We start from the raw sequence: 15,502 nt of genomic DNA, 5'->3' as shown, positions 1-15,502 counted from the left end.
ACTACATTTATGTAAAATACATAAATGTTTGTAACTAAAATTGAAAAAGTGTTACACTGATATTTTTACGAAAGAGAAACTGGTAAAATTTGTATTTAACATAAATTAAATATGTTAAAGCAACATTACGGGTGATTTTATTAGTTACTTAATTTGTTGGTAAGAAACAATATTTTTTTTGCAAAATTTGTTCATTAGATTTTTTTAAATAATTAGGATATAAAGGTAAATTTTCACAATCTTTTATTAGCAATAGACCCCAATTTCCTCCTAAGCAGTGACGAAGCCAAGATTTTTTCCTTGGAGGAGGGGCCAAAATGATTGACAAATAAAATTATTTTAATATGTTATATTCAAAATAATTTTCATCTATTTAAATATATGGCATTCTAAAATATCAAATATTAACTTTAATTATAAAGGTATGTCTATTTAATAAATATGTAGTACAGTCATAACTAAAATTAAGACAAGAAATAATATTTGATTAAATATCTTATAGGAAAAAATGCACTTTTCATCCTCAAAGTTTGGGTAGTTGGCCAATTTCATCCTCAAAATTTCACCCCAAACATATTGCATCCTCAAGGTTTCGTAATTTTAGCCAATTAAGGACAATTGCCGGGAAATGAAAAATTGATCGTTAGAACCAACAATTTTACCTATAAATGGTACTTTGTTCTTATAATGGAGGAAAGTCATAAAGAACTGGTATTTTATTGGAGAACGGGTTTATTTTTATTTTATTCGATAAATAAATTTATTTATAGAAAAATGGGTACTATGTTCTTTTGATGAAGGAAAGTCATAAAGAGTTGGTGTTTTATTGAAAAATGATTTTATTTTTATTTTATCCGAAAAATAAATTTGTTTATGGGAAAATGGGTACTCTGTTCTTAAAATGGAGGAAAGTCATAAAGAGTTGGTGTTTTATTGAAAAATGGATTTATTTTTATTTTATCTGATAAATAAATTTATTTATGGAAAAATGGATACTCTGTTCTTATAATGGAGCAAAGCCATAAAGAGCTGATCTTTTATTAGAAAATGAATTTATTTTAATTTTATCCGATAAATAAATTTATTTATGAAAAAATGGGTACTCTGTTCTTATAATGGAGGAAAGCCATAAAGAGTTGATTTTTTATGGAAAAGTGATACTTTACAGAAATTGACCACGATTTGGTTTATGAAATAATCCCAAATAAAAATTTAGAATGAATTTATTTGTTTTGAAAGTTGTATAACGGTCGTTAAAACTCCAGAAATTGGCAAAAAAATTTTGGGTTGGAGAAATGCAGAGAGAAGAAGGAGAAGAATTGAACTTTTTGTCCGTTGCAATTGTTTCGTTAAAAATGGCTCCATTCGATTTTATCCATTTTTGTTAGGTAAAACCATTGGTTCTAACGATCAATTCTTCATTTCCCGTCAATTGTCCCTAATTGGCAAAAATTACGAAACCTTGAGGATGCAATAAATCTAATTGACAGGAAATGAAGAATTGATCGTTAGAACCAATGATTTTACCCAACAAAAAATGGGTAAAACCGAATAGAGCCATTTTTAACGGAACAATTGCAACGGACAAAAAACTCAATTCTTCTCCTTCTTCGCTCTACCTTTCTGCAACCCCAAAATTTTTTTGCCAATCTCTGGAGTTTTAACGACCGTTATATAACTTTCAAAACAAATAAATTCATTCTAAATTTTTATTTGGGATTATTTCATAAACCAAATCCCGGTCACTTTGTGTAAAGTATCACTTTCCCATAAAAGACCAGCTCTTTATGGCTTTCCTCCATTATAAGAATAGAGTATTCATTTTCCCATAAATAAATTTATTTATTAGATAAAAAAATAAACCCATTTTTTTAATAAAATACCAACTCTTTATGACTTTCCTCCATTTTAAGAACAGAGTATCCATTTTTTCATAAACATATTTATTTAAAAAAAATTCATTTTTTTAATAAAACACCAGTTCTTTATGACTTTCCTCTATTATAAGAACAGAGTACCCATTGTGAAAGCAAAAAGGAATTTGTTTATTGGATAAAATAAAAATAAACTCATTTTTCAATAAAACACCAACTCTTTATGACTTTTCTCCATTATAAGAAAAGAGTGCCCATTTTATCATAAACAAGTAACTTCTTTAATTAGAAACCATCGACCCCTTACCAAAGACGATCAAATGCAACTAAATGATTTTCTTGCAAGAAAGTTGCCAAAAGCAGCTTTGTGACTGTAGTTGCTACTTTTCTTTTTCAATCATTTTTTTAGCAAGAGGCATCATTAATGTCAATATTGAGATATAGCAAAAATTTTATACGAAATAACAAACCAATTTGTCATTACAAATACAAAACGAGCAACAATATATTACAACCAATACTATCAACAGTACAAAGCACAAAGATACTCAAATCAAATCCTAATTAGGCTTTAATATGTACAATCAAAATTGTCAGGGATAACAAATGCTAAGATAGACCCTGTGCCGATATACAATGAGTATCATGTTTGCATTAATTGGTGAAGTTCATAATCGAAGTAGCTTGTAAGAGTTTCATAGCCAGGTTTACTACAATCCACCGTCAACCTACAGAGTCCAATGGAAAAAAAAAATTATTAAACTGAAATTTACATTGGTAGTTAGATAAATTAAACCTGCATTAGCCTACATATATCAACTAAGACATTGATCCTCATATTGTTGCATGAAAAGAAATGAAAATGAGGGACTTTAAAAGAAATGCTAAGGATCACTTTTATTAACCACAAGTACAAAATGTGAACTGAATTTCAAACTACAAGTTGGTAGCATGTACTTAAGATGAAGAAATCATTATGACCCCAATTGACATGAAACCAATTGTAAAGTAACGCCAAGGCTGTTTCCTTTAACACAAAAATAGTTAATGCATTCACCCATTGCAGCTCATTCAAAATTGAGAAGTAGCTAAGAAAGTGTAACATTCGGACTTGGAAAGCATGAAATGAACTTGAAAAAAGGAATTAGCTTTTACTGCCAACAAGGCTTCCAAGGTGCAAATAGCCAATGAGATCCTTTTTTTCTAATCCTTATTATTTTTGTCCAGTATGTTCACTTAAAAGAAAACTATATTCTATTTACTAGATCTTTAGTTAAGAAATAAACAACAAAATTAAATCATCAAAAAGGCAAAAGACCAAATGCATTAAAACTTGCACAAACATTCAGGAGGAGAAGAAGGTATCACCTAAGAGAATCACATGCAACGCAATGAAAGCATTAGAATTAGTCCAAAGGAAGGGAAAAAATATGCTTCACGAATGGTCCTACAACAACGAAACACAAAACAATAGATAATGATGAACCACCACAAACCAGTCCAAAGACAAGCAAAATCACCTACACCATCAATCCTAATCACCAACCGGAGTAGAAAATCATCCAAAATTTCAGTTAAGTCACCGAAAAAATAAGGCTTAAATATTAAAACATGTCATAATCAGTGTTTAGCATTCAAAAATTGTGTAAGATATAGGGGGTTTGGGACAACAAAAGGGGACAATTAGGGCTGGGCAATGAGAGGTACGGAGGAATGGAAGTGAGAGTGGTAAAGAGAGGAGATTGAACAATACGACAAAGCAGGGGAAAATCAAATCGTGGAAGGAAGAATTCTAGGATGAAAATATGTTGGAGACTACCTGAAATCTCAGATCTGAAATTTTGACGGGCCATTTTCACTTTGCCTTCCAGTAAGACCCCTTTCTCTACTCCAACTGAGATGCCCATTCACTCTAATCCACTAAAGTAGAAGCCTACAATTTTAAAAAGTTTATCTTGCGATTGTTAAATTGACCAAAAATGCAAGAAAAAGGCAATTGACAAAACAGAGATGAAAATAACATATCTGCTTAAAAAACCTACACCATCGCTTTTTCTTGAAGTCTGCCATTGCATCGGAAGGGTCTTTAAAGTGTGTCCATGATTGTATAAATTCAGATCTGGATGCTAGAGAGGAAGAGGGGAACCATATGTCTACGGAAAACTGAAAATTGATAGAGAGGGAAAGAGAGATAGAAGGAGAAAGGTGCAGGGGAGGTTGCGATTGAACTTTCGAAGGCTCTGATTGAGAACAATATATTTGGGAAAGTAGCCTTGCAAGTATAGAAGGCTTGGAATTCATGTGGTGCTGCGCTTAACAAGTGCTGTGCCTGGAATGGTTAAAAAATTTTCAATGCGCAGCTCTGGTAAAAATTGAAAGGGAGCAAAATTTTGAAATTTTCACAAAAGAGCACCCATAATTTCTCACCAATAACATAAACTTTGGCCCACTAGAATCAGTATTTGGAGGGAAACTTTCCCGCACTCATTTTGGTGAGAATTTTAAGCGAGAAAAGTCTTTGCCCTCGCAGAGTATGTGATGGCGCCAATTTTTGGTGAGGCATTGTCCTTTTCCTTGCTATAAGCCTCTTAATAGTGTCAAGTTTTCTACTTCTTGCTAAAGTTGTTGTCACTAATACCCTTTTTTGTTGTAGTAAATGGAGGAAAGCCATAAAAAATTGATGTTTTATTAAAAAATATTTTTTTTCATTCGATAAATAAATTTATTTATGAAAAAATGGGTACTCTGTTCTTATAATAGAGGAAAACTATAAAGAGTTGATATTTTATTGAAAAACGGGTTCATTTTTATTTTATTCGGTAAATAATATTTTTTTTAGAAAAATGGGTACTATATTCTTATAATGGAAGAATGTCATAAAGAACTGGTTTTTTATTGAAAAAAGAGTTTATTTTTATTTTATCCGATAAATAAATTTATTTATGGCAAAATGGATACTCTTTTCTTATAAGGGAGTAAAGCCATAAAGAGCTGATATTTTATTGAGAAACGGGTTCATTTTTATATTTTTGATAAATAATTTTTTTATTCCATAAATAAATTTATTTATGACAAAATGGGTACACGGTTCTTATAATAGAGGAAAGGCATAAAGAGTTAGGATGTTATTGAAAAATGGGTTTATTTTTATTTTATCCGATAAATAATTTTTTTTAGGAAAATGGGTACTCTATTTTTATAATGAAGGAAAGTCATAAATAGTTCATTTTTTTTTTATTGAAAAACGGGTTTATTACAATTTTATTCCAGCCAACTGCGACCCATTTTCCCACTAACCTAAAGTAGACGGACTAAATCATTGAGTTTGTTAACCACAGTCAACATTAACACAGAAGTAGCTGACTCAAATAACTGAATCCTTTATGGCTTATACCAAATCAATACTAGGAAGCTTATTTGAAATAAGAATAAAATATTTTATAAATGATTAAAATTTAGTACATTAGTTAGTAAGTACTCGTAACATACTTGTATAATACATGATTATATGTATAATTTAATATTCTTTTGTACTTATATATTTTAAAATATTCTGTGAAAAATATATTGACCTTTCACATAACCTTAGAAAATAATAAAATTTTATCGTATTATAAAATAATAATTTTATCTTATTATATTCATAAGTGTTAAACTATAAAAATTGTGATATAGAAACAATTGATATTCTACATGTAACTAGAAAGATTTGTTGTTATTATTATCCAAACTTTCAAACTTTTCAAAAATTGAAAATGATTACAAACTTACTTTTCTACAATTAGTATAATTTGTTAGTTAGCCAAAATTCTAACAAAAGGCAAGCAAATGCAACTTGTAATCAATCCATTCTGATGCATGTAAAAATAAGGTAGCATTGTGCAAATAAATAAAAAAATTCACTTTATATAGTTCGTTGTGACAACCAGGCTTATTCCCACATTTGTTTGAATTTTGATTACAATGGATATAACCTATTCCCTCCAAACCCCAAATTTTGAATTATAACATTCAACCAAAACATGCTCAAACTCTCAGGCTCGGTCATACAAGGACAACTAGTGTGAATATCCATACTACGCACGGTGCTTACATTATTAAAATAAATTAAAAGATTATACCATTTTAATTTGAAAAAAGTTAAAAAAATTATACCAACATAATTAAAATTTAAGATTTGACTAACAATAGTTCAAAATATGACAAAAACTGTAAATCATTCAAGAATTGTGTTTTTGCGAAAGATGAATCCTAAAATGATAATAATAATTTATATTAGAAAATGAATGATATTTGGATAGAAATAAATGTAATTGCATGTTTTATTTGATTTTCAAATGAAATACTTACCAATATTATGCATTCGGTTTGATAATCTTGTACAAAGGCGCGAATATTTTTTACACCAATCAACTTTTAGTATGAAAATTAATATTGGTGGTTTAATTAATTCTATTGAATTTTGAAGAATTCGTACTACAAAAAAAGTTCAGCAAGACTTGTATTTTTTTGAAGTGAACTTGCTGAATCTTTTTAAAATATTTCATTGGGATCACTATGGTGTGGGATTCGCTTTGTGATTAGTTATTTTTTTTCTTTGTAATCTTACAGGTTTGAAATTAAGATGCTGTTGAAATCAATAATGGAACCAATGGGGGCTAATGGAGGTCATAGCCCTCCTCCCCAAGTTTTAAAAATTTTAAATTATATAAATATTTGTGTAAAATAAAACTGGTCCTCCAAATTTATTATAATTTTAGTTTATATTATGAGAATATATAAGTATATATATGTACGTGTATGCGTGAAATAACTACATTTGGGTGGGATCACCATAGTGTAAAATTCATTTTGTGATAAGTTATTTTCTCTTTTGTAATCTTGCAGGTTTGGAACTAAGACGCTATTGAAATGTGTTTGGATAGAGTGTTATTTAAAATATTATTTGAAATAATTATGATAGCACTTTTTGTGATATGATGTATGTGAGATAAAAAAATGGATTGAAAAATGTGTTTATAATATAAGCAAAATATTATTTGAAAAAATCTGCTATCCAAACACTTCCAAACTAATAGGGGCTAATCGGGGCCATAGGTCCCTTCTTTTCAAAGTTTTAAAAATTTTAATTCATATTGTGTAAATATTTGTGTAAAAAAAAATTAGCCCTTCTAATTTTTTATAATTTTAGTTTATATTATGAATATATATATGTATATATATGTATGCGTGTGTGTGTGTGTGTGAATTAACTACCTTTGAATTAATTTTTTATTAAAATTTTTTTATTTTTTAATCCCTTTATAATTTGTGAATGATTGTGAGAGTAAAATATATTATGACAATAAGATACGTTGAATTGTGAAAATTGTAATTTAAACAGGTTACTAAATTTTGGATATTTGACTTTCGTAGTTGCGAATTTCTTAAATTAACGGTTAGTTATTACTATCAGTGATATGATAAGTGTCAGTAATAAATGTGAGATGTGAATTGAAATTTGCAGATATCATTTTACAGGGGTGGTTATTATTTGTTAGTTAAAGTTTAGGAGTTTGAATTTTACGGGGTAGTGAAAAAAACGTGCGGGAAATGTGGGAAAAATATGAGCATAATTATAGGATTTGTAGGAGCGGTTACATGATTAGTTAAGGGATAAACATTTTTTAATTATAAAAATGTAAAATTCTATTAAAATAGCATTCAAACTTTTGACAATTTTGGAAGCTCCCTATCCAAAACCCCCTCAACAATACATATAGATATACTAAATGATAGTTATGGTAGCGAAATAGTTTTTACCTAATATAACATGTTGTTGCACTTTTAGCGATCATTTGATTTATTGTTGGACCTATTCACCTAAATAGAATAACACCTAAAATCATGGAAGTAAGGGTTTGTTTGGATTGTGAATTATTAGAGATATTTTTACTGTAGCACTTTTTGTGATGTGATGTATGTGAGATAAAAAGGTAATTGGAAAGATAAAAAGGTGTGTTGAAAATTGTAATGATAATGTAAGCAAATATATTTTGGCAAATAAATCACAATCCAAACAAAGTTTCCTATCTAAAATAGTAAGTTAAGCCTAATAAATTAGTAACTTTTATACCTCAAAAGGTAAATTGGAATAAATATTAGATTTAATTTTTAAATAAGTAGATTACTACTTTATATCCCAAACTTACTTTTAAAAGAGTAAGTTTAGTTCAAATAATAGTAAGTTTTTATACATAAATAGTAATTCTTACTAATAAATAGAAATGTATAAAAGTATTTATCGAAAAAAAGTATAAGAACGGAGTACCTATTTTCCTTAAATAAATATTTATTTATCTGACAACATTATATTGAAATGCATTTTTCGATAATAAAACCAGTTCTATATGGCTTTCCCCTATTATAAGTAAAGATTAAACCCATTTTCCGTAGAGGCCCATTCATATATTCAAACGTGTGTTTCAATTTAAAAGTTTCAACTCTTTATGGCTTTCCTCTCTTACAACAACATAATACCCAAGGTGCCTTAAAGACACAATGTTTTATCAGATAAAATGAAAATAATCCCGCTGTTGAATAAAAGACCAGCTCTTTATGTCTTTTGGACCGTTACACGAACAGAGTAGCAAGGTGCCTTAAATAGAAATGTATTTATCAGAAAAAAAAAGTATAGTTAAACCCGTTGTCTTATAAACGACCAGCTCGTTATGGCTTTCGTCCATCATACGGTCAGGAGTACCCAATTTTCTTAAATTGGGTACTTCATTTATCGGAAAGCATACAAAATAAACACATCAGTGTTTATTAAAAGAACCCCACTTTTCAATGCTTTCGTCCGATTTCGCACTTCTTCCTTACTACTATGCATACTGTGTTTAGCTTACCCGCCAAGCTTCGCGCCTTTTTTCCCTGCCCTTACTTCAGCGTACGACCCCCTCACTTTGGAAGTTGCCTAATTTAGGCACTCCACATTTTACATTTGCAGTTGTAGTCCCCCAACACCCAACAGCCCTCCAGGTTGCAGGTAAAGAAGCCCTTTACAGGTGTCCATCACCCACACTTCTCCTATTATTTGTGGTCACAATCATACCGCAGCAACTTTCCACACCTCTTCTCTGATTCCTAAACATACTGCAGCAACATCCCATAAAGTAGATCTAAAAACCTAAAAAGCATATGATATACACATCAAAATAGTATATGATAGGCCTATGCAATATCTACAACATCCGGTGCATCATGGATCAAAGTGCATGGCAATGAGCCAATGACTCTAGCAAGAGCAGAAATTGCCGCCAATTCCATGGAAAGTCATACGCCTCAACAAGTTAATGCTCTAGTATAAAATAAATACAGCGATACAAGAAAAAGCCAATATTCCTATGTCAAATGGAGTTCTAACCATCTCTTGCAGCATCAAATCGAGTTCTAACTATCTCTCGTGCCATGGAGAACAAGAAGAACATGCCATACTTAGCAAGTTAGCATGCTCATGGATAAAGGTCAAACATACTAATGCAGTAGCGATAAAGTCAAGTGTCAGAAAGATAGTTGGGCTAATGGTACCTAGCTGAAGTTCAACTATAGCATATCAAGATGGCAGACATCAGAAAACCCAAACATAAAAAAATCTAGAGGTGGCAAAATGGGCGGGATGGGCGGGATTTGATTGAGTTTAAGATGGAACCGAGTCATATGGGTTTGGGCCCAATCTTACCCATATATGTTTTGGGACTAACTTGGGCGGGATCACTTTGGGATGGGTTTAGATTGATCCTGCCCAATACCCAAATCTATTTTCTACATATTTTTTCCTTTAATTTATTTTTATTTTTTTATATAATTTTAATATTTTTGATTTATTAAAATTCTTTTAGTTTTATTAAATAAACATGCAAGCGCTTTATACTCAGAATTATCACCAAAAATTGGATTAACAAATAAAGGAAAAGATAGATATACAATCATGACTATAAAATTGTTAAATATAATTTTTGAATCTAAGACTCCGTTTGGATTGGCTATTTTTTCAAAAAATAAGTTTTTCAAATACAATGTTACAGTAATATACAATAACTCAAAAAACATCCCATCCATATTAGTATATCAAATATTTCAAAAAAAATTTATAGTAAAAATTTTTCATATACACTGCTATAATAAAATATTTCAAAAATACCCCCCAAAAATAGCTAAACCAAACAGAGCCCTTGTTATTTGAGCCCAATGGGTACCCAAGTATTTCCCAAGTATTCCCATCAATTAATGGGTACAATTGGGATTTGTCCCATTTTAAACCCAATATCAAAATCCAATACCCATCCCGCCCAAAGTCTCAATGGGCATGGATAACCCATTGGGACTTGGAACAAGTTGTCACCTCTAAAAAAATCCAAGCAAAACCCATGTTGCTGCAACGTCCGGGTCGATCATGCATCAAAGTGCATGGCAGCGCCCTTAACAAAAACCAAAACTGCTGCTAATTCCACGTGAAACCAAGTCTCTCAACTAACGTAATGCTCCAGTACATAAACAAATATAGTAGCACTACAAAAAAAAAACCATGAATCCTATATCATATGGAGCTCTGACCAACCTCCCGCGGCACAGTATCGTAGCAGCCACTGAAAACAAGAAAAAGATAGCATGTCTAGAATGTTCGAGGGCAAAAGCTGGACGCACTAATGTAGTATCCGCAAACACGAGTATAGGAAAGATAGCTTGGAGAAGGGCACCAGGCGCATGACCAGCCAACCACTCATGAATCTTAGTGTTATAGTATAGTATGAAAATATCAAACATAATCTGACAAGTCCATGGACAATTATGCATAGCGACGGAGCCAGAAATTTATTTTTGGGGGGGCTGAAGTGTATTAAAAATTTTTTTTGTGACGAAATAAATATATTTAATAAGTAAAATTTAGAATCAATAATTATAAAAATAATAAAAACATATAATTATACATACCCAAAAATTTGTTATTGATTAACACTTGAAGTATTGGTAGTCGTTGCACTCGAATAACGAAGAGGAGGCAATTGCATTCTGCGAGTCTTCATCCGTTGAAAACGCTGCAATATTTGCTCATTTTCAATTGTTGCAAAAATATCCTTCTCGATGTATACAACCAGACAGTCATTCATCCACTCGTCTCCCATTTTGTTGCGCAAATCAGTCTTGACAATATTCATTGCAGAAAATACTCTTTCAACAGAAGCAGTCGCAACTGGTAGAACTAATGCCAACTGGATCAGACGATAAACCAATGGAAAAACTGTATTTTTACCAGTTTTAACCATTTGTTGAGCAAGACTTCCCAAATCTCCAACTTCTGAAAATTGAGGATCGCGTTGCACATTATAAATATAATTTCGAAGTTGAGACTCAAGATATAAATAATCGTTACTTGAGAAGTCTTCAGGATATAAATCAGCAAGACGGAGTAGTTTCTGCACATTGAATTGAGAGAAAGAACTTTTTGGATCAAGACATGCTATGCAACTAAGCAATTCCGTGCTAACTTCCGAGAAACGATTATTCATCTCTTGTATAATTAAATCAACAACCTGACATCACAACAATAATAAAATTAATAACTAAGAAAATCTGCTAACAAGTAACAAATGTAATGAAATAATAATTTCAAAAATAATACCTCACAAAAAATTTCCACGCGATAATGATGAAAATTAGTGATGGTTTGACCTCTGCGACTGCGCCTGGCATTGCCACGGATTGCTATACTGTCTTCCATATCAATCACGGGAATCATATTCAACTCACAAAAATTGTTGACTTCATCTAAAATTATTTGCCATCCCTCTTCCCTAAAGTCTTGCAATTGAGATTTCATAGTATCAATCAAACTCATGGCTTGGACAATATTTTGATCCCTTTGTTGCAAAACAAGTGACAAGTCATTTGTGATTCCCAATAAATACTTCATCAGGTGCAATGCAAAAACAAACTCATAATCATTCATTCTATCAATCAAACCCCTGGCCATACCTCTATTGTCAGAAGTGGTGGCATCATCTTGTATATTTCCCAATATTCCAATCACCGAAGCCCACATAGAGGATAGACGAAGTAATGTTAGATAGTGTGATCCCCAACGAGTATCCCCTGGTCTTGCTAAACTAGTTTCTTGATTTTTGCCTTTTCCACTAATAATATCTCCATTGTCTAAAAGTGTAACAATCTTATCATGTTCTATTTGTCTTAATTGATCTCTCCTTTTACATGATGCTCCAGTTAAATTGACAATCATAGAGACATAGACAAAGAATTCACTGACAATGATATTTCCCTTAGCAACAGCAACAATAACTAACTGGAGTTGGTGAGCAAAACAGTGAATATACATCGCATAGGGATTTTCTTGTAATATAAGGGCCTTCAAACCATTGAACTCACCTCGCATATTTGAAGCTCCATCATATCCTTGACCTCTCAATTTGGATAATGATAATCCGTGTTGCGCGAATAAAGAATCAATTGCATCTTTCAAACAAAGAGATGTGGTGTCAGACACATGTACAATTGCAAGGAAACGTTCAATCACACGCCCTTCTTTGTTCACATATCTCAAAACAACTCCCATTTGCTCTTTCACTGAACTGTCTCGAGACTCATCAACTATTAGGAAAAAATAATTGTCTCCAATATCATTGATTATAACACTTGTGATCTCTGAGGCACAAGCATGTGCCAGATCTTTTTGAATCATTGGAGAAGTTAGTTGATTATTTGCAGGAGCATTTTGATTTACAACCTCAAAAATCTCAGTATTTCGCTGGCTATACCACTCAAACAATTCAAGAAAATTGCCTCTATTTGAAGAACTAGTTGACTCATCATTTCCACGAAAAGCTAATCCTTGCTTCAAAAGAAAGCGGGTCACATCCAGAGCAGCAGTTAAACGGGTGCGATATGCAATATCTATTTCGCGCCCACAAGATCGTAGCACATTTGACACACTATGCCTTTGATCTTGAAAACTTTCAAACTATATTCTAGCATCATTATGGCAACTATTCACAGCTCCAATATGTTCATTAAATCTTTCCATTGCCTTTTTCCAATTATTGAATCCCGTTTTTGTAAAGGCATCCTCTGCATATCGACCTCCCTTATTTTGTGTTTTGAAAAGAAAGCACCAAAAGCAAAACGCCGCATCTTTCGATATGCTATATTCTAACCATACAAACTTTTGATACCAACTATCTTGGAAACTTTTATGTTGTTTACCAAATGATGTTTTTGGATACATATGGCCAATCGGTTGGCAAGGTCCCCTAGTCAAATACTCTCTTCGGACATGGTCTCGAAGAGAAATATCAAATTTCTCAACTGATTTTCGTAATCCCGGATCACTAACAATATCATTTAAATTCAATTCCACACAAGATTGATTTTGAACTGGTTCACTAATATTAGGCTCATTTGAAGATTCACCACTACGGACTCGTTTAGGTTTAAAGAATCTCTCCATTTTCTGTCACAATTAAATAATTGTGGTTAAATTCAATAAAATTATGCAATTCAATAATCAATTAATTTAAAATTCATATAAATAATTCTTTAATTTAATAATAAATTCATATTACTTATATTTCTCAATTTATAAAATTCATTATATAAAATTATCAAAAAGTTAAAATAAGGTACAACTAAATACCCATATAATCTCTAATTCAATCTCATAAAATTTTGAATTTATATTTACATTCAAAATTTCTAATTCACATAATTAATTCTTAAAATTTCAAATATAAAACTAACAAAATTTTAAAAACTAAATACAACCTAAAATCTATACAATTTCTAAACTAATTTCTAATTTAAATTTAATATCATTAAATTTTTTAATGTAATCTTTCAAATTCTTAAATTACATTAACATAAACTAAATAAAAATTAATCTTAATCAAATTAATATCAAGATACTCAAAATTCAAAAATAATTTAAACATATAATTAACAAAAATATAAAGATGAATATTGTAATTTAAACCAAAAAACTAACCTAAAAGATTTATGTGAATGGAATGGTGGAGAGTTGGAGTCTTGGAGCCTTGAATTGAAGGCTTGAAGCAGGATGGTAGAATCTCAACTGAAGCTTCTTGGAGTTCTTGGAGCCTGGCGTCTTCTTCTTGGAGTTGGAGTCTTGTTTGCCCTTTGGCACTGGCGGCGTGCTTTTGCATCAGACGTTTTGTATTTAGAGGGCAAAAAAAAAAAATCAAAATGAAATGGGTCATCTTCTTCCTCAGCAGTCAGCACGGCAGCGGCTTTCCAGCTCTTTTTCACTTCCTCTGCAGCATTCATGGAGCCATGGAGGATGGTAGATCTGGATCACCGTGGGGGGGCTGGGCTGGCCGCCGGAATCCCCTATATATAGGGGGTTTTTCGGCGGCTTGGGGGGGGGCTTAAGCCCCCACCAGCCCCCCCTTAAATCCGTGGCTAATTATGCAGACAAGAATCAGAACATGACAATGATGAGCATGTGAAAGATGAGTGGCCATAAAGAACTAGCAAGATAGGCCTAAGAATATCAAAATGGGTAAGAACCAAAGGGTGCGAACATGGTTGAATAGTTGATTGTTGAATATGGGCATTTTTGTTCTATGAAAAACCTTTAAGAGATGAAAAGGAAATAGATGGGACTGAGAAAAACTTCAAAGGACTGAGAGGTTGAGGGTTTTGGTGGTGATGTTACAGGCGCTACGTAGTAGGCTGGCACTGTGTAGTGGGAGCAAATGATCGGAAAGAGAGACGGTTGTTATCTTTCTCTCCAAATAACACACAATGTTTTGAAACTCGGACCGCCGTTGACTTGGGCGAGGTCAGGGGTGAATGGATTCTATATTGATCAAATCCATCCAAGAATCGAATGACGTCATCATGATGTCATAAATATATTTAATTTTAAAAATTAATATATTATATAAAATTTTTAAAAACATATTAATACTAAGAAAGGTAGATTCAATGTGTATTTGATATTTCTAAGATACTTTACAAGACAATACAAATAAGGTAGTATAATTAAGTAGCAATTTATAATTTAAGGCATAGTCAACAAGTTTATAACCAAATTGAAAGGCTTATTTGAAAAGTAGTACATGAATTTAGGGCCTAAAATGTTTCTAGGTGTAATAATGGTTTTCTAGTACTCTAGGGGTCCAATCATAAAATTGATAAAATATTTCTAGGTGAATTTAGGGCCTACTCGATTTCCGATTCAACCACCGATGCGGTTTGAGTTTCAAAACACAAGATAACACATGACACTTGTCCCTTAGTAGGACAAAATAGTTCGCATCTATCTCATTTCCTTTTCCTTGCCCACCAAATTATGGGACGCGGGGCTGGAGCGGTTGTCAGAACAACCGCTCCGGAAGGTGTAACACCATTTGTATATGGTGTAACATCATCTGTACAATGTGTAACAATTGAACAATAGCGAGTAAAATAGAACAACATTTTTGTGGGTTCCACACGGCGTGAAAATCGAGTTACAAGACGTGATTTGAGTCGCACAAATTTTTTTAGCTTCATCCAGGCCGTGAACTGCCTGGGACGGTTGTCGGTTGTCTCTGACAACCGTCCAGGCCCCTCGT

At 32.0% G+C, this 15,502-nt stretch overlaps 1 protein-coding gene across 1 annotated transcript; it reads right to left on the bottom strand.

The window, feature by feature from the left end:
- Positions 1 to 10,858: 10,858 nt before the first annotated feature.
- LOC113773078 (zinc finger MYM-type protein 1-like) lies at positions 10,859 to 13,374 on the bottom strand. The gene is made up of 3 exons (XM_027317612.1): positions 13,131 to 13,374; positions 11,536 to 12,821; positions 10,859 to 11,446 (listed from the first exon to the last, which is right to left on the bottom strand). The coding sequence occupies exons 1-3, from the start codon at positions 13,372 to 13,374 to the stop codon at positions 10,859 to 10,861; spliced, it is 2,118 nt and encodes a 705-aa protein (XP_027173413.1).
- Positions 13,375 to 15,502: the final 2,128 nt, after the last annotated feature.

This window comes from Coffea eugenioides, chromosome 1, assembly GCF_003713205.1.
Source record: "Coffea eugenioides isolate CCC68of chromosome 1, Ceug_1.0, whole genome shotgun sequence".
In the NCBI taxonomy this organism is placed as follows: Eukaryota; Viridiplantae; Streptophyta; class Magnoliopsida; order Gentianales; family Rubiaceae; genus Coffea; species Coffea eugenioides.
This window is presented reverse-complemented; position numbering and strand designations above follow the sequence as displayed.

What these genes read in the sequence shown, in the direction of transcription:
- LOC113773078 (XM_027317612.1), bottom strand. Translation starts at nt 13,374, where the DNA reads ATGGAGAGATTCTTTAAACCTAAACGAGTCCGTAGTGGTGAATCTTCA. An exon ending in GTATCCAAAAACATCATTTG is followed by an intron (nt 12,822 to 13,130) that starts GTAAACAACATA and finishes GGCGCGAAATAG; the next exon opens with ATATTGCATATCGCACCCGT. An exon ending in GCGTGGAAATTTTTTGTGAG is followed by an intron (nt 11,447 to 11,535) that starts GTATTATTTTTG and finishes TTGTGATGTCAG; the next exon opens with GTTGTTGATTTAATTATACA.